The 24,245-nt window shown below is 49.2% G+C and overlaps 9 protein-coding genes across 9 annotated transcripts; 4 read left to right on the top strand and 5 right to left on the bottom strand.

Annotated features, from left to right (window-relative positions):
• Positions 1-104: 104 nt before the first annotated feature.
• N7525_000402 (D-alanine--D-alanine ligase family protein) lies at positions 105-1,342 on the top strand (the record flags this gene model as incomplete). Its single annotated transcript, XM_002562388.1, has 3 exons — positions 105-476; positions 549-1,124; positions 1,190-1,342. 3 exons carry the CDS (start codon positions 105-107, stop codon positions 1,340-1,342), a joined length of 1,101 nt encoding a protein of 366 aa, XP_002562434.1.
• Positions 1,343-1,971: 629 nt separating this feature from the next.
• Positions 1,972-3,262, bottom strand: N7525_000401 (glycoside hydrolase family 5 protein; the record flags this gene model as incomplete). The annotated part of the gene is made up of 6 exons (XM_002562389.1): positions 1,972-2,501; positions 2,563-2,660; positions 2,717-2,781; positions 2,838-2,990; positions 3,051-3,109; positions 3,169-3,262. 6 exons carry the CDS (start codon positions 3,260-3,262, stop codon positions 1,972-1,974), a joined length of 999 nt encoding a protein of 332 aa, XP_002562435.1.
• Positions 3,263-4,111: 849 nt separating this feature from the next.
• Positions 4,112-5,232, bottom strand: N7525_000400 (SGNH/GDSL hydrolase family protein; the record flags this gene model as incomplete). Its single annotated transcript, XM_002562390.1, has 5 exons — positions 4,112-4,315; positions 4,371-4,626; positions 4,679-4,928; positions 4,993-5,075; positions 5,141-5,232. 5 exons carry the CDS (start codon positions 5,230-5,232, stop codon positions 4,112-4,114), a joined length of 885 nt encoding a protein of 294 aa, XP_002562436.1.
• A 609-nt stretch (positions 5,233-5,841) lies between these two features.
• N7525_000399 (tRNA (34-2'-O)-methyltransferase regulator RTT10) lies at positions 5,842-9,490 on the bottom strand (the record flags this gene model as incomplete). The annotated part of the gene is made up of 3 exons (XM_002562391.1): positions 5,842-6,645; positions 6,703-9,417; positions 9,473-9,490. The coding sequence occupies 3 exons, from the start codon at positions 9,488-9,490 to the stop codon at positions 5,842-5,844; spliced, it is 3,537 nt and encodes a 1,178-aa protein (XP_002562437.1).
• Positions 9,491-9,830: 340 nt separating this feature from the next.
• N7525_000398 (ssDNA endodeoxyribonuclease RAD2) lies at positions 9,831-13,169 on the top strand (the record flags this gene model as incomplete). The annotated part of the gene is made up of 1 exon (XM_061211555.1): positions 9,831-13,169. One exon carries the CDS (start codon positions 9,831-9,833, stop codon positions 13,167-13,169), a length of 3,339 nt encoding a protein of 1,112 aa, XP_061070781.1.
• Positions 13,170-13,940: 771 nt separating this feature from the next.
• N7525_000397 (uncharacterized protein) lies at positions 13,941-14,213 on the top strand (the record flags this gene model as incomplete). Its single annotated transcript, XM_061211554.1, has 2 exons — positions 13,941-13,971; positions 14,050-14,213. The coding sequence occupies 2 exons, from the start codon at positions 13,941-13,943 to the stop codon at positions 14,211-14,213; spliced, it is 195 nt and encodes a 64-aa protein (XP_061070780.1).
• Positions 14,214-14,367: 154 nt separating this feature from the next.
• N7525_000396 (uncharacterized protein) lies at positions 14,368-14,669 on the bottom strand (the record flags this gene model as incomplete). The annotated part of the gene is made up of 2 exons (XM_002562393.2): positions 14,368-14,538; positions 14,598-14,669. 2 exons carry the CDS (start codon positions 14,667-14,669, stop codon positions 14,368-14,370), a joined length of 243 nt encoding a protein of 80 aa, XP_002562439.2.
• A 4,518-nt stretch (positions 14,670-19,187) lies between these two features.
• N7525_000395 (Eisosome component PIL1/LSP1 family protein) lies at positions 19,188-20,574 on the top strand (the record flags this gene model as incomplete). The annotated part of the gene is made up of 4 exons (XM_002562396.1): positions 19,188-19,305; positions 19,513-19,646; positions 19,713-19,896; positions 19,970-20,574. The coding sequence occupies 4 exons, from the start codon at positions 19,188-19,190 to the stop codon at positions 20,572-20,574; spliced, it is 1,041 nt and encodes a 346-aa protein (XP_002562442.1).
• Positions 20,575-22,130: 1,556 nt separating this feature from the next.
• Positions 22,131-23,487, bottom strand: N7525_000394 (bZIP transcription factor; the record flags this gene model as incomplete). Its single annotated transcript, XM_002562397.1, has 2 exons — positions 22,131-22,702; positions 23,229-23,487. The coding sequence occupies 2 exons, from the start codon at positions 23,485-23,487 to the stop codon at positions 22,131-22,133; spliced, it is 831 nt and encodes a 276-aa protein (XP_002562443.1).
• Positions 23,488-24,245: the final 758 nt, after the last annotated feature.

The following is a 24,245-nucleotide window of genomic DNA, read 5'->3' as shown; positions in this document are numbered from 1 at the left end:
GCGATTGGCTTTTGACATTGGCTCTTTTATATGGCCCTTTTCATATTTTCTTATGATTATCAGACCGTCTTCTTCTGCTCTCCTTCTTCTACAACCCCCACATCATGGGCGAATCTAACGGGTCTACTAGCCTTAGGGTAGCCCTGATCTCCGAGCAACGGCCAAACTACCTCCAACTCGGGTACTCCGAGGAGGACTGTGCGGCGCTCACGCACGACGGAGAAATCCAGGCGGTCTTGTCCACGCTCAAGAAGCTAGGCCACCAAGTCACGCTAGTCCCAGGCATTGAGTCGCTGGTCCAACAGCTAGCGGCCGGGAAGCACAAGTGTTGGGACTTGGCGTTCAATATGGCGCAGGGCTTCCACGGGCCCGCGAGGGAATCGCAGGTCCCCGCGCTCCTGGGCGCGTATCAAGTTCCGCACACTTTTGCGGATGCGGCCACAATGGCGCTGTGTCAGAACAAGGCAAATACCAAGGTAGACACACCTGGTTCTCTTCCCGGAGATTGTCTAGGTAGGCGCCGGCTAACCAATTCCCTACAACCTTAGATGGTCTTGAACCATCACAATATTCCTACTGCGCCCTTTGTGGTGATCCCAGCCAGTGAACCGGCTGACAGCCTGATCAAATTCACCACATCCGGGCTCCAGTATCCCCTCTTCGTGAAGCCAGTAACCGAAGGCTCGTCTAAGGGCATCGACGGTTTCAATAAAGTGAAGAACCCGGCCGAGCTGGAGCCAGCCGTGCATCAACTAAGATCCAAATTCCCGGCTGAGGATATCCTGGTGGAACCGTTTCTGTCCGGTCGTGAATTCACCGTAGGAATTCTAGGGGCGGGCGAGGATAGCCGGGTGATTGGCGTCCGAGAATTCATCTGGAAGAAGCCTTCCGCCGACTTTACCAACGGAGTTGACGGCCATCCCGACTTGGAGTTTGCGAGCAGATGGAGCAAATCCAGCAGAAACAAACTGATCCCCCGGGATCAAGATTTAACCCATCCGCAAGTTCAAGCCGCTTGCCGCGTGTCCCTGGACGCATGGAAGGTTTTCGGCTGCCGGGATGCCGGGCGTGTCGACATTCGCTTTGACTCGGACGAGCCGGATGCTGTTCCGAATATCTTGGAGGTGAGTATATGACTCCATTTTTACCTTTATTTCAGTTGTACAAGACTCATATCTTTGTTGCGCAGGTGAACCCTATTTCCGGCCTGCTTCCAGACCATTCTCCCTTGCCAGCCTGCGCCGAGAGCAATGGGATCTCGTACGCGGAGCTGTTGGGAGCCATTATTGAAAGTGCCCTCCGTCGCTGCGGTACAACCTTTCTTACCAACGGGAGCTCATAAACGCGTTGTTTTCGTCATTTCGGAAGATACCGTACCTCAAGCAGGGATGATAACGATTGTCCCAAGCTGGGAGAGTTCGAGAACAGGTTTATGCATAGAGCAAGCTGATTCAATTTTCCCTGCTCGTCTCTGTCATCTAGGATCGGATTATCATCGGTGTCATCATCTGAACCATCACTGCCGTCCGATCGGAGTTGCTGAAGGATGAATCGTTGTCAGACGCATTGTTCGAGGAGACATCGGAGAGATCAATATGCCGCTATATAATATTCGTCGCAATTATCCATCATTCTTGTTGTCGGATTATGTCTATCACCGGAAAGACCACTGTTTTTGGCCGTCTTGGGATGTTTGTGCCTTTTGAGACATCGTGGTCTGTCGTTCGATGCGATGCATCGGGCGATTCCACCCTGTGACATGTCCTGGGGCCCGAAGAGAAGACTAGGTAACTTCATCTGATTATGGACAAGCGAGTATGAAAACTTGATTGGTTGTCACTCTTTTCTCCGCCGTGGGGTATATCACGCCTATTTGCGGAAAGTTGGCATTGATTACGGTATGATTCAGCAACCGAACTCGATAACTATACATGGACCGTGTATGTTCACATTCACCTCGATCGGGATGGTTTACTGCAAATATGGCTCAAGTGTCGACAACATACCCGTGTAGGCCACGCCAGTGGGAGGCTCAATACTGAAGATGTAGTCCGCCCACCAAGGACCAGCAGCCCACCACAATGCTCCACGCCAGACGTCCGAGTTGTCACCCATATAATCAAGCATGCCTGTAATCGCCGCCTTGCAGTTGTCATTCACACCACCGGCAAACTCGCCAATAACCCCAACCTTGTTGTTATCCTTCAGCCACTGTGTCGCCGCCGTCACGCGCTCTTTTCCGATCGTCGTCGACACACATGTCTCGCTCTTGCCTGATCCATCCGAGTCGAGGTACTGGTGCATCTCGTAGACGATCTTGTCTTGGGGGTCGGTTAGGGCCTTCATGTTATCGTTCACGTCGACCCAGGTCCATGCGCCGGTCCAAGAGTTGCCCTCGACGAAGATATATTGGCTTGTGGCGCCCGCGTCGCGGATGCCGTCAATGGCTGCCTGGTTGAGCTTGAGGACGAGGTCTTGGTCCATGTCGTGGTACTCGTTGTCTGTGCGTGATTTGGTTAACGGAAAGCCTGTGATGCGACTAAAGATTTGGGCGATACTAACTTGTGTCGAAAATGACTAGCTCATTCGAGGCGAATTCGCCTGCGACGTTCTTCCAGAATGTCTGGAAGTCGGAGGTGCTCGACATGATCTCGCCGTTGCTGGGTACACCCATAAGCTTCGATCCATTCGCTCGTTGATTGGGTAGAACACTTACTATCTTCCATAGTTGTGCGGATCAAGCACGGCGTGGGATCCCGCATCAGTGATGGCTCTGACCGTCTGCCACCAGATCAGCATCCGCTTGTTCTCATTTGGGTAGATTCGGCACGACATACCGCGGTCAAATTGCTTAGATAGGCGTCGTCAAACCCGCCTGTCATGGAGTTCGGTACCAGCCGCTCCATTCTGAATGCCACCCGGAAGATGTTCATTCCTTTTCCAGCCAAGGTTTGGATGGTGCTAGCGTCGGGGAAGTAATAATCCTTTCCCTGTTCCGATCTTTATTAGCTGAGATTCTCCAAAGACATACATATATTTATGCCACTTACGTAGACACCAGGAAGGTTGTCTTCGCCAAATTCAGCCCCGGACTCGCTTGTTCCGAACCCTATAAGAGAAGTTGGTCAATGGATGATCAAGAGTATCTTTTGAATTATGGACTCGAACATTGGAAGGGCGAAGCTCTCTTTGCATTCTTGGCAGGAGCCGCTGCTGCGGATCCGGCCACAGCGGCGAGGAGGGCAATGTGATCGAATCTCATATTGACGAGTCAAGAGGAGTGATGTGATAGCAATGCGAAGGGATATTAACAGCCGGGGCGAAATTGCGCATCTTATAGTTCCTGACTTAGTGTACATTGTCGAATAACTTGCAGAACATTCCAAACGAGTACAACCGGACCGAAATTAGGGATTGACAGAAAACGACACGGTCTTCAGTCCTTGAGACTAGAGTAGGTTTCTGACGTCAAATAGGTGGGATGTACAGCAACTTCGGATATTACTGTGCCTAACAACAATAATCCATCAATGAAGATGCGCAGAATCATGCATAATGGTGAGAAACAGACCTCCTTGGCGACCTCATGCGAAACGGATAGCCAAGAAGGCAATGTCCCCGAGTCTTCAGACTACAAGAATTACCCACTGTATATCGGACATACCCCGCTTCGATGAAGCTTTCTTCAGGCACAAGTGGCCTAAAGATGCATCGCTTTATTTCAAGGCTTGATATTTTGCAAGCCCGCGGCGCTTCAGGTATTGATCGGCGTTTCTGACATGCAGGGGTTGGTATCATACTCAGGGGTTGTGGGATGTAACACATCCATGCATTCTCCGGCACGGGGTATAGGTAATTATCTTTACAAGGCATATGCAAGTACAAATTTCTTTCAAACATACGCTGTAGTAATTCACGGAGACTTGAGAGAACCAAATGTGTAAGGCAAGTAGGCGTAGCAAATTGATTGCAAGATGAAACCAGGAACATTGCGCTCAAACTCTTTATATTCACTCCAAAACAAAGAGGCTGGCTTATACATAAATATTCGAAACTTGAACCTTACTATTCTTAGTCTGGCACAATATTCTCCCAGACCATCCTGATCAGTCTACCAAGCACCCAGAGAGTGCATGTGCTCCTTCATATCCGCTGCCTGCAGCTTGTGGTAAGCATGACCTGGGTGGTAGGAATTCCACCAGACACAGGTGGCACCATCATCATTAACACAATTAGCATCGGTAAATCCATATGTTGTAGGGGAATCGAGGACTTTGCTCATGAAGGCAAAGGTATCGTAGAGAACGGTGGTAGTCTGCAGCTAGGTCAGTTGGGCAAAACCACGCATATAGTCAGACATCAGAACGTACGCCACTGTTGTCCGCGATGAATTCATCGACCATTGTCTTAAGGGCAGCGTTGAAAGACGCGAGCCACTTAGCGTGGCCGGCCGCAGCGGTTGTTCCTTCACTGGCGATCTGGGGAGATCGGCTTGTAGGCGGGACATTGAGGAAGATGAACTTCCGTCCACCTCTTGCGTAGATCTTTTCAGCTTGAGCCTTATACTGGGCCATGATCTTTGGAATCAAAACATCGGCGTCGTTGCCTGACCAAGCCCAACCAATACTGCAAATTGAAGAGTCAGTCTAATCGTTAGTCAGGATCTAGCGAACCATACTCATTAATTCCAATCCAGAATCCAAAGACTGCGTTGTCTGAAGTCCACGGTGCAGTATTAGGCTTCTTGCCATATGCTGTCTCGAAGCTGCTGACTTGCGTTACCATATCTTCCTTGGTATTGGTAGCGATGAGGGAATTGTCGAGGGACGCTCCTCCAACAGCGAGGTTGTAGCTGAGGACTGGTGAGGCATTGTTCTCAGTAGTCAGGTATCCCACCCAGTTGACGCCGCCCGCGGTTGTTCCGGTGCCTATTTTTTTAAAAAAAGGAAAAAATCAGTTAAGCCTGCTTGCTAGGGAACAAGCAAAACCCACCCAGTGCTGGGTTTCCCATAGGATTATCAGTAGTTGGCTGCGTGCCACCGACATCGAAACTGGTCATGGTGTAGGAATCACCACTTTGGATGGGTTGTTAGCTCCTTTTCCATCGTGTTATGTGTAGGGGACACTATCTATCACTCACAATGTAAAGAAATAACTGCTTGTAGCACGAGACTGTAAGGGAGCAGCAGCAGCCAGCCCGGCACTGGCGACCATACTAATGAGATACTTCATGATGAGGAAGACACGTAATGCTTGTAGTCTGTTGGAAGAAGATATTCACCCTTCTAGGGTCTCTCTTTATATACATGTATCCCGTGCTAGAAATGCTGTTTCCGTTTCACTCATACTGCAAAGTAAACAAGCCCTAGAGCTGAGACGAATAAATTAAAAAAAACGCGAGACTATGTCATCTAATTAACCGCTTTTGTCAATCCTTTCCTCAAATGGGGTCGCTCGGGCTCATCCATATTAGTACGAAATACGGTGAACTCCCCGAAACTGCGGGGTAGATATGGGGTAGTATGGGAATAATCAGGCTATCTCCTTATTTCAGAGGAACTGAATAGTTCGTTCGGGTTGATGAATACCCCGACATACTATAATGACCAGTCGCATAGCTTTCCTCGCTGAATATGGATCCGTCATGCAGATAGAACGCATACCCTGATTTCAAATGTTGCTTCTGTCTTCCTCTTGCCCGAGTAGTTCACTACCGTCTTCCTCTTGTCCGGTGGATTCGCTATCATCATCCCCCTTACCCAAGTCTGTAATCTCACGTGGTATCATCTATGTTCATATTGTTGTATTGAAGTCTTATCTATATCCGACGTCGAATCGGCATCATGCGGATGGGGCTCCATCCGATTCGGCAGCAAACATCTCTATGCCCTCACCACATACAACCAATCGCGACTGATTTATTTCCGATCCAGGGACTTGGTTCTCTGCGGGGAGGCCATTCCCAGGCCCATGGACAACTCCCAATGATGATATATCAGCCACGGAGCTGTATGTATCCAGTAAGAATTCCACGATCATCCCCTGGGTATCAAGCTGTGTAGGGTCCACTGCGATTGACCACATTTTGACTCTGTGGTCGTTTCCAGAGGATGCGACAGTGAATTTAATCGATTCTGTATTTGATGTAACATCACGAGAGATTTGCTGATTGAGTACTTTGACCGTCGTGACTGACGCAGCGTGAGCATCGGGGATCGAAACTGTAGCTACCTGTGCATTTGAGCCGGTGTCGGATGGATGTGTTCTTAGGAGGGAGACCGAGAGAGAATTATCATCACCTCCAGCCACAACGACAGCGGCTGTGTCAGAGATAGGAACCAGTTCCATCCCCTTGATGCTGTTGGAATGAATCTGATATCGACTTTCGCATGTGATGTTTTCTGGTGAGATGATGGAGCCTTTGAAGGGGTGATTGGCCTTTAAGGTAGATTGCGTGATTGTGTAGAACGGTTGAAGTGTGCTTGTCAAATCCCAGAGTGTGAAGTAGCCATCAGTCGCTGCGGTGATAAGGCTCACGGAAGAGCTCGAGACCAAGAACTGGGCTTGGGTCAAACAATTTGTCATGTATTTCCCCCGAGCCAGGAGAGTGAATTGGCCTCCGTTAGATGGTGAAAAGTGGAAGATCTGCAAGGAAGTTAGTACATGACGGCCGTGGTATTTGAAGGAAAGAGCCACTCTTACCTTGAAAACGGAGTTGGAAAGAGCAATGCACAGGAGGAAGCCCTGCTCCCCGTCAACTTCCTCTACTTCCACCACATCGAAACTAGGTATCCGGAGATCTGAATTCACGTCATCCTTCGGACTGGCGGCTATCAAGTTCGTAGCAACGCCAAATATGGGAATGGTGCGGACTCTCCACACGAAAAACTCTTCGTATGCAGCACTGGTGAACAGGTATCCTCCATCCTTGGACCAGGTCACCTGCTGGATCCCAGACCTGTGTGTATCCAAGACGCGCAGACACTCAAAGCTACCCCACGGACTAGCAGCCAATGAAGAAGTCGGTGTGAAAAGACGAACAGTAGTGTCCTCTGCACCAGTCGCAAATAGAGGCCGATCCCCACCGGTAGCGTTGAAAACATCCATTGCCTTGATTTCCCGTCCGTGACCTCCAGCTCGAAGCAACGTACTAGCAGCAGCTCGTACGCGAGTAGTCATTAGAGAATGTCCGTCTTTCCACGCGACCAAAGCATTGTTATTTTTGTCTCCTGGGATGAAGTCCCAGGATCGACGAAAGCCGCCTGAAGCAATGGATACGATATCCGTCAACTTCGACTCATTGCGCAGGACGAAATCTTGGGATCTGAATCCGTACAACATAAAATCGCCGTTGTCGAAATAAGCGCCTTCGATGTTTCCACCTGTTATAGATGCTGTGCGGTGCACTGTTTGTATGGATACACCACCTGTCCCGTTCCCGGAAAGCTGCAATTCATGGACACAATAAGTTCCGTCTCGTCCACAGGTCAGTACAAAGTCCGATTTTGTGGTATCATTCGTAACTACAGACGTGACGACGCTAATATGATTGACAAACTCTCGGCTATGAACACGTCGGTTGACCAAAACGGGCTCAGCCTCGGAGGTGTTGTATATAGCAAGAGCGCCGGTTTTTCCTCCTATAATCAAATATTTGCCATCGAAGATGAAAGATGCACTGCAAACCACAAACGTGGATGGCAGGTTAAAGTTTGTTGTTTCGGCAGTTGGATGATTGCTGTTCCAGTGGGAGACGTTGACGAGTGTTATTTCTTCTCCGGTAGGATAACAGACGAGGAAGGTGATTTTTTGAGAAGGATTCAGGGTATCCATCTTGGAAGAGTGAGTCTGAAGGAAGAATAATCCAAGTGGTCTGTTGCCAACGTCTGTGATGTTGATGACAGATTTCATAGCGTGATTGTAGAGTCGAATGAGTCCTCTGAAATTACCTATCAATGCCAAACCCATCTGGGGCAAAGCAGCCATGACGGCGAAAGATGAAAGGTCAGGTGCTTCGCATAACACTTCCCAAGTAATGGCAGTCTCATCTGCTTGGTTGACATGCCCAAGCTGAATCTGGCCTTGTGGAGAGGTGCGAAGAAGGCAGTCTTGGGTGACAAATGCAAAGGCTTTCGTCCCTTCAGCTGTGGAATTCTTCTTTTTCACCTTTACTTGCAAGCCACGCGATTGCTGAGAAGATGCAGCAGAGTCGTTGCCCAGTTGCTCATCGTCATTTTCTTGGATGGGGAAACTTTTCAATGCACCGTCAGCACCACCAGTGTAAACCACAGTCTTAGAGCCGATTCTGCAAAGATCCAGAGACCAAATATGCTTTCCAATATGTGTTTGTATTGAAGAAGTCTGCCTGAGCTGATAGACAGTCGTCCCGGTGGATGATGACTGCCATCTTAGGTCCCACAAGACGCATGTGCAATCCTCTCCACGAGAAACCAAACCCATATGAGTTTGGTTATTATTCTTGATTGCTCTGAAATGGACACCCCAAATGCGAGACACGTGGGCAAATGCCTGGACCACACATGATTCCGATCCAACGCTCTCCTCGCCTGCCTCAACAGGACCAAAGCCTGTACTTCGCAATTCAAATCCGTCTGTGGAGTATGCAGAATGATCTTCGGCTGTTTTGTGCTCACAATCTGATATATCCCAGATTCTCACAGTTCTATCATCGCTGCAGCTTGCCAGTATCCTGCCAGACTGGCCTCCGTTCAAGGAATGAATCTTGGGAGAGATGCGGACATCGAAGATTGATCCATCATGCCCCGTGAAGAAATGGTGGATGGAGCCAATTGCATTAGCTTTGTGTGATCTATCCTTATTCAAGAAACACGACCATACGATGATTTCTCCGAAGACGGTACCAGCGGCAATGAGTACATGGGAGGAAGACAGCGCAATCACATCGGCAGAGTAAAGGATAGACTTCACACTTGTCGCCAGCTGATATATGGATATGGTATTTCTCCCGGGTATATCACTGTCGACCAGTTCGATACTCAGGAGTGCATTGTTCGCTGTGATGAAAAACGCCCCGTAATGGCCACCTACAGCAGCTGCGCACCCACTCATGATCCAATCTGGAGCAGTGAACTCGGCACTAGAGGCTGACAACGTGACTTCATTGTCAGATGCGACAAAGACATCGACCGCTCGCACTGAGCGCCCTCCCCAGACAACTATTTGGACATGGCTCGAATCATCACGATCCTGTAGTCCTTGGTTCAAAGTAATGAAACCATGAATATTGTTTCTTTTGAATATCTGGATTTGAGTGCTGACGACACCAGTGGATTCATCAACCACCCGGAAGAATGTGCCTTGACTTTGGAAAATGAATCGTCTAGCACCCAATACAATCGTCTTCAACGCTCTTATCGGGAGGAAAGCATCAATATGCTGGTATTTTGAGTCAGCGGGACAGCATTTTGACTACAGATATGGCAACACTGACCTCGAGTGATAGAGACATTGCCAACTTCTACACACATTAAGCAGAGAGGCGAATTATACGGAATACCTCAATTCCCTCAGATAAAAGTGCACATCCCACCACACGCCAAAAAAGTGCCCACTACTTTTTCGACGATTTCCCCGATGTGATTATATAACCCTTGCACTAGTCCATAAGTGGTAATATCATGCACGTGATCTCGCGATTGAGGCGCGGAAATGGAATGACGCTCGGCGCTCATCCCACCTACCCGACGAGTCCCTGCTTCGCTAAATAGCAACCTGCGAGCAGTGCATTATCCCTAAAATGCCAGACCTCCTTAATAAAGACTCATGATCTAATACTCCTTTGATTAGCCATGGGTGTCACCGGCCTCTGGACGGTCGTGCAACCGTGCGCTCGCCCTATCAAACTCGAGACGCTCAACAAGAAACGATTAGCTGTCGACGCGTCGATCTGGATCTATCAATTCTTGAAGGCGGTGCGGGACAAAGAAGGCAACGCGCTCCGGAACTCTCATATCGTTGGATTCTTTCGCCGCATATGCAAGCTACTGTATTTTGGGATCCGTCCCGTCTTCGTCTTCGATGGCGGGGCCCCCGTCATGAAAAGGCAGACAATCGCTGGCCGAAAGAAGAGACGCGAGGGCCACAGAGAAGATGCTGCGAGAACAGCGGGAAAGTTGCTTGCCGTACAAATGCAACGTAGTGCGGAAGAGGAGGACGCTCGTCGACGCAATAAGAGTCGGAGACAAGAGGAGGAAGAGGTGCCAGATGCTCCGGTCTATGCAGACGAGGCTTTCATGACAGAGACAGAAAAGCGACAAAATCGCAAGTTCAAGAAGAAGGATGCGTACCACCTACCTAACCTAGATGTCTCGCTTCAGGATATGGGAGCACCGAACGATCCACGCATCATGTCCCAAGAAGAGCTGGAGGAGTATGCTAGACATTTTCACCAGGGTCAAGATATCAACCTTTACGATTTTTCCAAAATCGACTTCGACAGCATGTTCTTCCTTAGTCTGCCCCCCACTGATCGCTACAACATCTTGAATGCAGCGAGGCTAAGGAGCCGACTTCGAATGGGATATTCGAAAGAGCAGTTAGATACCATGTTTCCAGATCGCATGGCGTTCTCAAAGTTTCAAATCGACCGTGTCGCGGAACGAAATGACCTTACGCAACGACTAATGAATATAAACGGCATGAACGGAGACGAAGCATTCTACAAATCTGGGCAGCGCATCGCAGGAGAGCGTGGCAGGGAATACGTGCTTGTCAAGGATCGCGAACATGAAGGTGGCTGGGTCCTAGGTGTTGTGGGGAACAGGGAAGGCCAAGAAGAAAAGCCCATCGATCTAGATCGACCTGAGATACTGTCTGATGAGGACGAGGTGTCGGACGAAGATGAGTTCGAGGATGTTCCAATCGAAGGTCTGAACCGACTGCCCAAACTTCCTTTCCTCCAAGAGGGTGTATTCGACCGGTCGCTTCAACTTGAAACGGACGAAAACTTAGATATGAGAAGGTCTATACAAGAATCGCGTCTTGCTTCACAGCGACAGCTAGTGAATGAGAATCGTGTACAACAGATTGAAGATGACTCGCTTTTTGTTGAAGCCGAGGGAAATGCTGGCAAACAGGAGCCGAATAACGAAACTGAGGATTTCTTTGATGGTGACGATGATGACCTCGAACGAGCTATTGCCCTTTCGTTACAACCGGATAAGGCAGTTGATGACGAAGATATGCCTGATGTACACATCCCTCGACCAGTCAAATCAGCTCCATCTTATGAGATGGGGCCAGATATTGATTCCGAGAGCGATGATGGGATGGACTTTTCTGCTGCCATAGCAAGAACAAAGGTCTCGAAGAAAGCCTCATATGCACCAAATCCATTCGGTGGTCCTCTCCCTTTTGAATCCATCAAACTCACTAAAGTCACGAAAGATAATGATAAAGCTGGTGAGGTTGGTGAGGATGCAGGGGGTTTCGTGAAAGAGCTTACAAAGAAGCCAAAACAGGCTGATCCACTTCCTCCATGGTTTGTGGGTGAGCCCTCAGACGCGGAATTCATAGTAGATCCTGTTGAAGATCCCGAGAAGGACGATGAGAGACCTGCGGCGCCAGATCATCTGTTCCTGTCCAATCGTCGCTCGCCGGACATTATCGATGTAGATGAAAGTTCCGTCACCAAGGAAGTCGTTGATCTAGAGAAAGATGAAGAGGAAGAGAAAGAGGAGGAGAAGAAATCCAAACAGCAATTTCGAGTGGAGGACATTGAAAAGATTTACAACGAGCTTTCTACAAATCCGGATGAGAAGCCTTTGAATGGACAAGTTCGAGCTCCGATCGCCACAAAGCTTGATCAGCCGTCCCCACGCAGGGAACATTCTCCTTCACCAGAATTTGAAGATGTTGTCCCTCAGGTTTCCAACCAAGGCCCTGAGATCGCTGTTGTATCCCATCAAAAGGCCCAGTCACAGCCTCAGCTCTTCGAAGAGGTCGACCGAATGGAAGATTTCGCGCAGGACCAAGCTGACTACAGTGACCCGGAGGATGAAGAGCTGTTCAAGCAGCTTGCAGCAGAGGGCGAGGAGCATTTGCGATTTGCCAATACCCTTAATTCTGCTGCTCCTCACCAGGAAGCCTTTGACTACGAGCAAGAACTAAAGCAACTACGGTCTCAGCAGAGAAATGAGCGTCGCGATGCAGACGAGGTGACCACTATTATGATCAATGAGTGTCAACAGCTCCTGACGCTCTTCGGACTACCCTATATCACCGCGCCTATGGAAGCCGAAGCGCAGTGCGCCAAATTGGTATCGCTAGGCCTTGTGGATGGGATTGTCACAGATGACAGTGATATCTTCCTCTTCGGAGGAACGCGTGTCTACAAAAACATGTTCAATCAAAGTAAATTCGTCGAGTGCTACTTGACATCCGACCTGGAGAAAGAGTACGCCCTCCATCGACAGAAGCTTATCAGCTTTGCCCATCTGTTAGGCAGCGATTACACAGAGGGCATTCCCGGGATTGGTCCAGTCACAGCCCTAGAGATACTCACCGAGTTTTCCAGCCTCGAAGAGTTCCGCGACTGGTGGACTAAATTGCAAACGGGTACGAATACGGCAGATGATGCTCACGTTGCCTTCCGAAAGAAATTTCGAAAGAAGGCATCCAAGATCTTCTTGCCTCCTTCCTTCCCTGATACCAGAGTTGATGAGGCATACCTGGAACCCACAGTCGACGACGACCCCTCCCAATTCCAATGGGGTGTTCCTGATCTGAATGGGCTACGGGCCTTCCTCATGACCACAATCGGCTGGAGTCAAGAGCGAACGGATGAAGTTCTGGTGCCTGTCATTCGTGACATGAATCGGCGAGACCAGGAAGGCACACAGTCCAACATCACGCAGTTCATGCAAGGTACACAGGGCGCGGGTGCTTTTGCGCCTCGGGTTCGTACGGGTGGACCCAGCCGCATGGAAAAGGCATTTAGTCGGCTACGTCAGGAAGCTCAGACAGGTGGAATCTCGCGATCTGGTGAGCCACCTATCGGGGGTGCAGAGGGAGAACAAGAAGCCTCTGTTTCACAAAGTGAAGGCAAAAGAGGTGGCTCAGCCACCAGAGCCAAGGCTGGAACTAATAAGAAGCGCAAGATCCGTCGGGCCGACTCCCCTGAGCCATGATATGGGAATTGGATTGGGGTTCTCGCGTCGGCAGCATACATATTATGTACATAATAGATTCCCAGTATCTACAATGCACGCAATCCTTACGCAAAAATCTAGCCTAGTGAGATGAGGAGAATAATAATCACTCATTCCGATACAGCTTTTGCAATTGTAAACAGAAGATAAAGAGTAGTTAACGACTGGTCTATCACTGTCAAACAGATGGACCATGAAAAATGTTGAGAATGAGCCCAGTCATGGTCTAGCAGTGCAAACAGCCCAGGATAATTAGCCTACATACATAACTATATCCTACGCCTGGTCTGAATATGCAGCTTGCCATTGAACACTAAAGACAAAGACAACTTCCGCCATGATCCAATTTTCCACTGATTTACCTGGGTCTTATATAAAATCGTCATATATTAGTCTCTTGATTCCCTAGCTTCAACACCGGAGATTATGCACTGAATTGCCCCATCCTATCCCACATGCATCTACTATCTCTTTTCTTTTGCACATTGTTGGGATCATCCCATCCTACATGGATGCCTTATTGTGGTGGCAGACTGAGCGCTTTTGTTTGTTGTTTGTCAATGCAGGCCTTCTTTGATAGTTTGAATACTAAGAGTTCCGTCTTCTTGACTTTCCCAGTATCTGTATCTGCACACCTCAGCCCGTTCTGCCTGCTCCGCCCAACATTCTGGCACTGGCCACAGCCTCTATAAAACACGTTGCCAGGTCCTTGCTAGGTTTCTATATAGTCCTAAGGGCCTATATCATTGCATGAAGAACATCTCTCTGGCTGCTCTATCAGGTAAGTCACACTTTATTCGTGTCGTATCTTCTAGTTGATGTGCTAACAGTCTGACCTAGTCTATACGAAGTGTTATAGCGGGATGCCGCCGATTATTCATGGCCTTCTATTCGGACTATCCACCTCAGGTTGAACAACATGTTTGCTGTGTTATGGCGGTTCCGGATTTCTGCGTCCATGCCTCCGCTGTCACCTTTCGCCTCAAGAGCAAAGCATGGGAATATAAGGTCCGGAGTCCTTGAAATTGGCGAAGCAATATGGTCGAGATGGTGAAGAGTTGGTTCATAACCCATGAACTGGCTTCGACGGAGACTAACAGAGACATCAGGGTACGGTGCTGGGATATTTTTGCAATTTTCGTCGAGTGCAAATTGGACAGGGAGCTGACACTGTTTGCTAAATGATATGTCCATTACAACCAGTGTTTCCCTTGGGATTGTCCACCAGATGTGCCTCTATGCGAATGCAAGCAGCATTGTCAGCGCCGCGGAAGAAGGTGTCGAACGAGACAAACGCAGACGAGAGGTGGCGAGAGCCAATGTCTGCGACGGGCACCGGTATGCATTGCTGTAAGGGTAGGCGTAGCGACTTTGGCTAGGTCTGCGTCGATGATTGTCATGACACACCCGGTATCCAGACAGGCTACTAGCAGCTTCTGCTAAGTCGTCAAGCCGACGACTGTCGAGGCATAGCGCCATGTCTTGTACGCTGCGCCCGGTTGGGCAAACCGTAGCCTGTCCGATTTGATGGCCGGTAAATCCGCTGGTAGCGCATCCGCGTCCGTACCTGGACTCCTTCGGCAACGAAAGCACCCGCCGGCGCAAGCGCACCCGCCGAGAGAAGGAGCGCCGTGATAGCGCTATATCAAATGCCCACATTCCATCATGGGGAAGAGTCACCGTGCCGAAGCCTCTCTCCGGCCCGCTACAGAATCTGTCAGACATCCAAAGACAGTGCAATCACTTTGCTTTCGTTTTCTTCTTTCCACCCAAACCACCCAAACCATGGCCATATAGGCCAGGGTCTGTCCCTCGCCATTGCCAAAATGCCCAAGGCGCTGAGCCAGTGGGCTGCTTGCTGTATTACGAGGCCATGCAAGCCCCACACAATTGCGGCTACTCCGTAAAGGTGTGTAGTCCAGTGTAGGGATAGCTCTCTTTCCCTCTTCTTCTTGGTGAGAGTCTTCCTTGCCAATGCGTAGACTTCAGCTATCAGGCTGAAGAGTGCTAGATGAGCGCTTTGTCTTCTAAAAGAGGATATATATGTCTCCGCTGCAAATAGAGCGAATACTCTCTCTCTCTTGGCTATATGATATAATTACTACTTCCCCCCGGCCATTACCGGTGTCCGTTTTTCGATGTGCGGCCCCTTAGTCTTCAGCATTCTCGAGAGAGATCTGCTGGAGCGTAGTGATATCCTTCAAAAGGACGTCATTTGCCCTTTCCAGGTCTACGATCCTCCCTGTGAGGGCCCAGACTTGGCCCCGCAGTCTATCCACTTCTTCTCTAAGTGTTCTGTCTCCCTCGGCCTTCTCGTTGTTGTTCTTCTTCTTCTCCGCTTCCCACTTAGCGGCGTTGAGCCTATGTGCTATGTGTTACATTATGAGGCCATTAAGGCCCCACACCATTGCGGATATGCCGAATAGGTATGTGGTCCAGTGTAGGGATGACCCCGAAGTGCTTTCTGTACGCTTGCTTAATGCTAAAGTTTCATTGTTAGTATATTAAGGTGTTTTCCTGGTTTGGAGATTTATGACATACCAGCAAACGACGTTGGGGTGGTACCCATTCGGGCATGCCAAATAATGACATTCGGATTGCTCTGATTCAGCTGATCCTCAATGATGCCAAGAATGGTGATCTTGAAAGCCAGCATCGATATATACCATGGCAACCCATAGTCGCCGTGAATATCCTCACGAAGATAATCTGCGCTAGGAAAGCTGGAGCCGGATGCGTAGCGCCACCTGCGAGTGCAGAAAGCAGAGTGGGAGCTGAGGTGGCACTGTGTTGCTTGTAATCCTTCAGGTGATCCTGAAAAAAGTCCACGAACTGTTAGTGGATGGAGAACGAGAAGGTGCAAAACCGGAAAGGACTCACCCTGGAGACGGTCTTTTTGACCCAAGTGTGTCCACTAGCGCGAGATTTAACGGGAATCTTCCCGCACTTTTGCGGCCTTTTCTCTCTTCTTCTATTCCCACTTGGAGGAATGCAACGGGGAAGTTTCGAGGCCGTGTCCAAGGAAGGTCGCGAAATAGTTCGCAACACGTTTAATCCATCCTGGTACCTGGTCCAATGGCGAACCAAAATTGCCTGTTTGGGCCGGAACCCGTCATGCGAAAGGTGGTAAAAGGTGTAGTCTTCGCCGCGGGCGGCATGATAAGGTTTCGCATGAGTAGAGATAGACACTGTCAGACCCATACAAGAGGGGATCTTTACTGTCTTTGCACCGAAGTCTAGGCGGAAACTCTCGTGGGCCATAACGTCCATGCCGATGAGTAACTTCGCCTTGAGATTGTCCACCAGATGTCCCTCTATGCGGATGCAAGCAGCATTGTCAGCGCCGCGGAAGAAGGTGTCGAACGAGACGCTGGACTGGATGCCGGGGTTCGGACAGATCTTTTGACTGGGGGTGTTGAGCTTGGTATAGGATCAGACATTCCTTCATCAACTCGAGGGGGCGACATGGAAGTGGACGATGGCATGGGTAAATCAAGATATCTCGCCAGTGACTTGTAGCGAAAGCGTATGCCATTTCTTTCCGTTCGGATCTCTCAACATCGGCCAAGGTATATCACTGTTGATCAGATGATGAAGATTATGTATGACCTTGAAGCACCTTGTCCACCTGGTCTATCCAGATGTCGAGATCGGCTCGCTCCTTCAGTGGGGGAGTGAGCTTGTAAAGGTTGAAGCTTCCTAGCTCAGAAAGGTCCACCGCTTGGTTGTCGGCGACAGCGCTTCGCAACGATTTCCAATCGCGACTGTCGTCAAGTTGCGCAGCAGCAGCAGAGGAAGAGGGCTCAGCCATTGTAGCTGATAAAAGATAAAGATGAAGTGAACACAGTTCTTAAAGAAAGACACTGTATACCACGATGGAGATAGTTCTCAATGAAAGAGACTGCAAAACTCCTTTTGTTGCTCAAAGGCGGGTTCACATAGCGGTGATTTTTGTAATCCGGGTACGTACAGCGGCGTCTTCTGATCGCTTCTCGCTCAGCGGCGATGAAGAAGTGAGAGATATAGCTTTTTGCTACTCCAAGAAGTCCAAAGAGTCTCCGCTGCCGGGAAAAGCTCGACTGAATTGAGATTTTGTAAGAAAAGGGGGAAAACAGGGCCTCATAATCTGTTGAGGCTACGGAGGAGGGGAGATAGATGAAGAAGAAGTGAGGTGATGAAAAGCATTGATATACTCCTCGCTTGTAGAGAATTGGCTTCTGGAGAGACGAAGGAAGTTATTCATAGCTGTCTTGATAGCGCCATGACCTTCTCCCTTCATATGTCTTTTGATCTCCGCGAAAAGCTCATCGGCGTAGTAGATGTCACTTCCCCGTGCGTTGATTTCTTGCATCACGGAGTAGTCGATAATACTTGAGAGCCATGTTCTGACCAGTTGCGTTCGCAGAGTAAGAAGTCAATTTCAGGCATCTTGGGCCGGGAGTCAGATGAAGGAAAGTGCGTGGAAGATGCTTTGAAGAGGAAAGTGAGAAACGATGAGGCAAGTACGGAAGCCTTAGACCCATTGGTAGAGTGAGATGAAGGAAAGTACACAGAAGGTGTGTTGAAGAGGAAGAGAATATAGCCTTCCCAGGTCCCAAGGTATTGATAACAATGCAAGTCGCTTGCTACTAATCCTATCTAGGAAATAGGTATACAGGGTTCGAAACTCGAGGTTTATGCCTAAGTGTCCAAATCTGATACCAGATCCTTCCTCTGGAACGTAGAGAGTACCTAGGCCCGGTAGTGTATGGTGGGTATTAAAGCCTTCTATAGACGCTTTCTCGTATTCGATGATAGGCTCTATATCCGGCGTATACCGTGGAATTCCCGCTAGAATCGGCGATATAAGGGCGTCAAGTCGGCGATAGGCTATAGAGATAAGAGATTGGGGATATAGGCTTTGAAATGTCTCAATATGGTCTAGACAAGAAAAACAGCGCGTATTAGGGCTGCGAATAGTGTTCGTACGCGCAAGAAGGATCGCGGGATCATCGTGGAGTGTCTCGGATGTCAGTCTACTACCCCACAGAAGCTTGATCGGATAAGATCATCGCCAATAACGTCGATGGTCAGGTACTAGTGGACCCTTCAACGGGCTATTGTATGTCTTGTATATCATGTAATAAGTACTTAGCAGGTGCCTTTGACAATGCAGTGAGACCCAATCTATTTTGAAAAGTAGGGCAACCTCTAGCAGGCGTATATGTGGGCTCACTAGGCTGTTACATTCTACATGTACCCTGCAACCTGGTATATATCACAGCTCATTGCAGCCTCTGAAGCTATCTCTATTAATCCAGGGCTTCAGGTTTACAAGACATACAAGTACCTGCATATTTAGGTACATATGTATGTACTTGCAATTTCTTTTAAAGAAAGGGGTGTATATTAAAGCTTCTAAAGGGGAAATCCAGTGGAAATTTTACTGTCAGATGTAGGATCCCCCTATAAACTTGAAATGATCCAATGCAACCTTTTTGACTCCATGACATCAGCATGTCGATGACGTCGGTGATCGTGAAGACTCGAAAATGCAACTCAACACCAGGGAAGATCGACGGATTATTGGCTTAGAGGAGGAGCTAGTGGCTGAGTAGGCTCTAATTTACTGCACTTAAGACTCTTTGAGTCTCTTGGCGTCTTCCTTTTTCCCTCCAAGTCCTTCCAATTGAGATCCGAATTGGGCAGAAAATAGTCGACGTCACTTCCCGAGAGCTTCCACGAGAACTTCACTTAACTTCACTTCTTCGAGTTCATTGAAAAGGAGATTCCCCCTGTCCGTTTGCAGTCGAATCTTTTTCTCTCGTCACATCCCACAGGTCGAGTACGTACTCCAAGAAAAAAAAAAGGAAAAAAAAAGGGCCCCTCTTTAAGCTCACGTCACTACTGTGCAAGGCACTGGAAACTCGTTTCTTTTCTCTAATCTCTTTTCTACAGGAACAAGCATCTCTACATCTCTACAATCTTCTTCCTACCTCCAATTTCGCTGTCCAAACCATGCACCGCACCTACTCCATGCGCCAGTCGCGCGCCCCGACCGCCTCGCAAGTCGAGAGCCCACCACCACCATTGTCCACAACCAAGACCGGCAGATGGCTAGGGAAAGGTGGGATCGGTGAGTGCAATTGAGATACCTTTTGCGATCGGCTTCGACTGGAAACCCCCTGAGGGTGTTCGTTGCTCGTCAGGTTGGGGGCTGCCTAAAGTTGGGCCATCGACTATTCCCCGTCCGACCTGCGAGAGCGACGACGGCCGAATCGGAGGGTCGCCAGTCGTCGTCGAAGCGATCAAACAATTGGACTCACTAACATCCTGCGAATAGGCCATGCTTTCCGCAAGAACGCCGCCGGTGCCTTCGGACCCGATCTCGCCAAGAAGCTGTCGCAGCTCGTCAAGATGGAAAAGAACGCCATGCGCAGCATGGAGCTCGTCGCCCGGGAGCGCATGGAAGTCGCTGTATGTGGATGGCCCTGAATTAGCAATGATGGTTGCACAAATTGGAAGCTGACTCGGTCGCCATAGCAACAACTCTCCATCTGGGGTGAAGCGTGCGATGAGGATGTGTCGGATGTGACGGACAAGCTCGGCGTGCTGATCTACGAGATCGGTGAGCTGGAGGATATGTTTGTGGACCGCTACGACCAGTACCGTGTCACCATTAAGAGCATTCGCAACATCGAGGCTTCCGTACAGCCCAGCCGAGACCGTAAGATTCTCCCAGCTTCGGTCTTGACCGCTCAAACTCCCCGGCATTGTCTAACTGAAATTTTGATCTCCAGGCAAGCAGAAGATTACCGATGAGATCGCCAAGCTGAAGTACAAGGACCCCAACTCGCCTCGCATCGTCGTCCTGGAGCAGGAACTCGTCCGCGCCGAAGCCGAGTCCCTCGTCGCCGAGGCCCAGCTATCCAACATCACCCGCGAGAAGGTCAAGGCCGCCTTCCAGTACCAGTTCGATGCGCTCCGCGAGCACTGCGAGAAGGTCGCCATCGTCGCCGGCTACGGCAAGCACCTCCTCGACCTGATCGACGACACCCCCGTCACTCCCGGCGAGACCCGCAACGCCTACGACGGCTACGATGCCTCCAAGGCCATCATCCAGGACTGCGAGGATGCCCTCACCAACTGGGTCTCCTCCAAGGCAGTCGTCAAGTCTAGTCTCTCCCAGCGCTCCCGCACCCTCTCCCAGCGCCACCGCTCCAACGTCAGCAAGAACCGCGAGGGCGTGGATTTGTCCGGACAGGATCAGCCCTTGGCCGGGGACCGTGACTCTTGGCTCCCAGCTGACCAGCACCCCAGCTACGAGGACGGTGATGATGGCGTCAGCACCATTGAGGGCGAGATGCGAGGCCGCGAAGAGGAGCGTGAGCCCATTGCCGCATAAGGGGCGAGAGAAAGATACCCTCTTTTCCCTCACGAATCTGACGGCTGAATTTCCGGGACAGATGCACGAGTCTTTTTCATCACCACGTTCCTTATGTCAAAAATCCCCACCCTCGTGCTTCTGATCTCCCATACATTATGTCTGCTTTTCATTGATTTTGTGCTATTCTCGAAGACGCACATCAATCACGTCATGCAACTTGGATGTTTGACGCCTTCTTTCCACATGAATGCCTCTCAATGTCGTGATTTCACGGCTATGAATCGTGCTTGGGGGATGTTCCACTTCTCCATACTTGAGATCGGAGACGTGGGTCTACTTTCCCCAAGGCCCTTTTCTCCATGGAGTTGGAGACGTACTGAGACCAAGTGCGATTGGGAATTGTCTGGGTTTTGTGCTCTGTTTTTTTTCTTATTTCCATTCCCTGTTTCTACTTAATTGATGTAATACCATCTTACGTGTTATGTTTTGTTTTGGTTTTGTGTTTTCTTTTTCGGGGATTAGGATCCAGGGTAATTAAGGTGTTCTAATGGATTGTTTTCAGAAATTATATTCCTACTACTCCGTACGCGTATGTATACATGGGTACATATAGGCTGGTTGTAAAGGTGTCTGTGTGCAGTTCGTGCAGTTCATCTGCACCACCCTGTGGGGATAGACCCTTACCCCGGAAAAGCGAGACATTCGCCAATGGCATTCGATCTCCGTGATGGAATCTGAAATCACTCGGATATAGCACGATAGAGCATGTCACTTATCACTGCTGTTACGTCTTTGCTATTACGTCTGGGGAAACCTATATAGGTACCATATATGTAGGTATAGAGCAATAGTACGGAGAAAGAATTCATATAGCAAAAGACACCCCTATATTGAAAGTATTCCGGTCCATAGATAGGTAGCAAGGACGGAGGAAGCCAAATAGAAAAAAAGCAAATCCCATAGAAAAAGAAAGATATCAAATATAAAATACCAAGCAAAACAAAATTCGACTGCGAGTCTGGACCACAACACCGCCAATTCATCTCCTTTCCAAGCCCGAGGAAAGGAGAAAAACGAAAGCCTTCGCAGCACACGATCTGATGGAAAGAGGATAGGAAGGGTTAGGATGTAGAGAAGGTAGAGAGTCTGGGCAGGAGATATAAAGCGAAAGCCCGGAGGGAGAGAGTAGAGAATAGAGGGCGTAGGGATTGAAACGTCAAACGAAAGTGCCAGATCTGAAGTGCAGAAACAAAGACCATCCCTAGAAGTCGAAAAAGCCACGGTCGGGAGAGCCGGACGAGAAGAAGAGAAGGGTCGTGACGTCGTCATTTGTCTGCGCTCATCTGCTCCATTTTCCATTCTGGTAGTGAGAGATGAGTGCAGACACCATAGCAAAAGTAAAGCGAGCAGACAGGAGAAAGCAGGATGCTGATTCGAAACGGACGCCTTGCCCAGGTGTAGAGCAGGATACCATAGGCTGGGGAGATGATACAAAGAAAGAACGGAACAAACAGCAACGCAAACAAACCAGAAAGAAAAAAAAACAAACAAACACATTCTTCCATTTTGGCTCGTCACTCCTCGGTGCCGACGCCCTTCTTTTTGGGCTGAATATGTTTTTGTCTGGTATTCCCGCCAGGACCTTTTAGCTCTATGTTCGAGCTATCCTTAGCCGGGGGAGGCAAACGCGAAGAGCTAGCATCGTGCTTCTCAGTGAGGAGGTTCTTCAACCAGCGGTTCTCCATCTCGAGCTGTGCGACGCGAGCCTCGAGGGAAGCGTTTTTCTCAGTAGTTTCCCGAACGGTCCGTTCGAGGACCTGCTCGCGCTGCTTCTTCTTCTGACGGAAGCGGGCGCTAGCGGCTGTATTTCGGCGCCGGCGATCTTCCTCTGCGGCACCGCGCACGCCCTCTTCCTGGTCGAGAGCGGCGGCGATGCGATCGCCAGAGATCGAGGTGCTGTACTTGGTGTTTCCCATTTGGCCGTTGGGCGGCGAGATGGATGAGGAAACATCGGATGGAGTGAGGGCCCCTGGCGCGTGACCGAGCTCGTCGGGCGCATATGGGACTGGCGGGTAGATTGAATGAGCTGAGTAGGGCATCATGTGCTCTGGGAGAGAGTAGTTGATGGACTTCTCGCCGGGAGGGCCTAGGGATGGAGTAAGCGATCACAGTCGATACAGTCGATATAGCCCCGAGGGAATGAGCCCCATGCGGGAAGTGCAAATCATATTCCGAAGGATATAAGCTCAAGAAGGGTTTAACATGGGGGCAGTTAAGCGTCAGCAGGCAACCGCTGGTGTTTTGCCATTTCATTGCGGGATTGCGTGCTCGTGCAATAGGAGCACCGACGGCGATCTCCTCCCACCATTGGAGATGGGAGATGCATTCCAATTGCTCACATCCTGGGCTTTGCGGCCTCGAGCCTTTTTAGAACCTCACAATGAGATTTGCACATTGGGTGGACGGGGAGGGGAGAAATTCAGCACCGGGCTTCCCAGGCCTTCTTTTTTTTAAAAAAAAAAACAACAGGGATAAAGTCAGGCAAAAAGGGAGATCGAACTTCAATTTTCAGACATTGGAATTTCCAGCCCCAAACTAAAGCTCAGACGCAGAGACATGATGGCGTAACAGATGCAACGTTGGGCACAAGGGCTCAAAAGCTTGACACGTACCATGATAGGGATAATTTCGAAGATCGAGGGAGCTGCGGTCGTCTTCTATACTCTCATAGGAACTGACCGATAGACCGCCCATGCCTTCAGTCTGATCGTAGTCCATACTCACATTGCCGAACGGGACCAGCCCATTATCAGCGTCAAATGAGTACTGTCGAGTCTTGGCTGCTGGATCGTGGCGCGACATCAAAAAATTGAAGTTCTCAAGTTTGTCGAAGACGGGGCCTGGACCTGGCAACGGCTGTTCTCCCGGCATGGTTGAAGAAAGGAAAGAAATAAGAAAAAGAAGTTCCCCCTTGACCTTCGGAGAGAGAGAAGAGGGGTGTTGCAAATCCCCAGATCAGGACGGGATGTTCTATGAAGCAAATCAGAATCACCTAAAAGAAAATCGCCTAATATAAATCAAGGCGGGAAATGGTTTTAAAAAAAAAAGATGACGAGCTTAAATCAAAAAAAGAAAAACAAATAAGAGTGAGACCTAGAAAAGACCAGGAAGTTGAATTCTCGGCCACGTTCTCGTAAAAGGTCACTTCATCGTCGCATGGAGTTCCACTAGGACGAATGAAAAGGGAAATAAATTTGCTTTTTAGGAAAAGGGGGGGAGAGGAAAGAGAAAGATCAAGTGGAAAAGGATGCTAGTCGATGATCTGATAGAATGGAGAAATGTCGTGATCGCGACTTCTGGTTCGTCGGTTTGGGGATTCACCGCTTTGTAGATATTGTATGGGGTATATAAGGTGTATAGAAAGGTGTATCTAGGTAGATAGGAGTAGGTAGAGAATATAATATAAAAAAAATATACAGTTCATTAGTATATGAACAGCTTCTCCAGATTAGGGCCAGATTAGAACACATATTATCAAGCTATTCGAAAGAGAAAAAAAGGGGGACCTCCACTTACGGAACCGGTCCCTGATGAAGGTACTAGAATATATGGAGTATCAAGGCACGCGTACATCACTGTACATCACTGTACATCATTGTATGTAAAAATTCATTACGGAGTACTCCGTA

This window comes from Penicillium rubens (assembly GCF_028828025.1).
Source record: "Penicillium rubens strain IBT 27055 chromosome Unknown utg000001l_segment0_segment0, whole genome shotgun sequence".
In the NCBI taxonomy this organism is placed as follows: Eukaryota; Fungi; Ascomycota; class Eurotiomycetes; order Eurotiales; family Aspergillaceae; genus Penicillium; species Penicillium rubens.
This window is presented reverse-complemented; position numbering and strand designations above follow the sequence as displayed.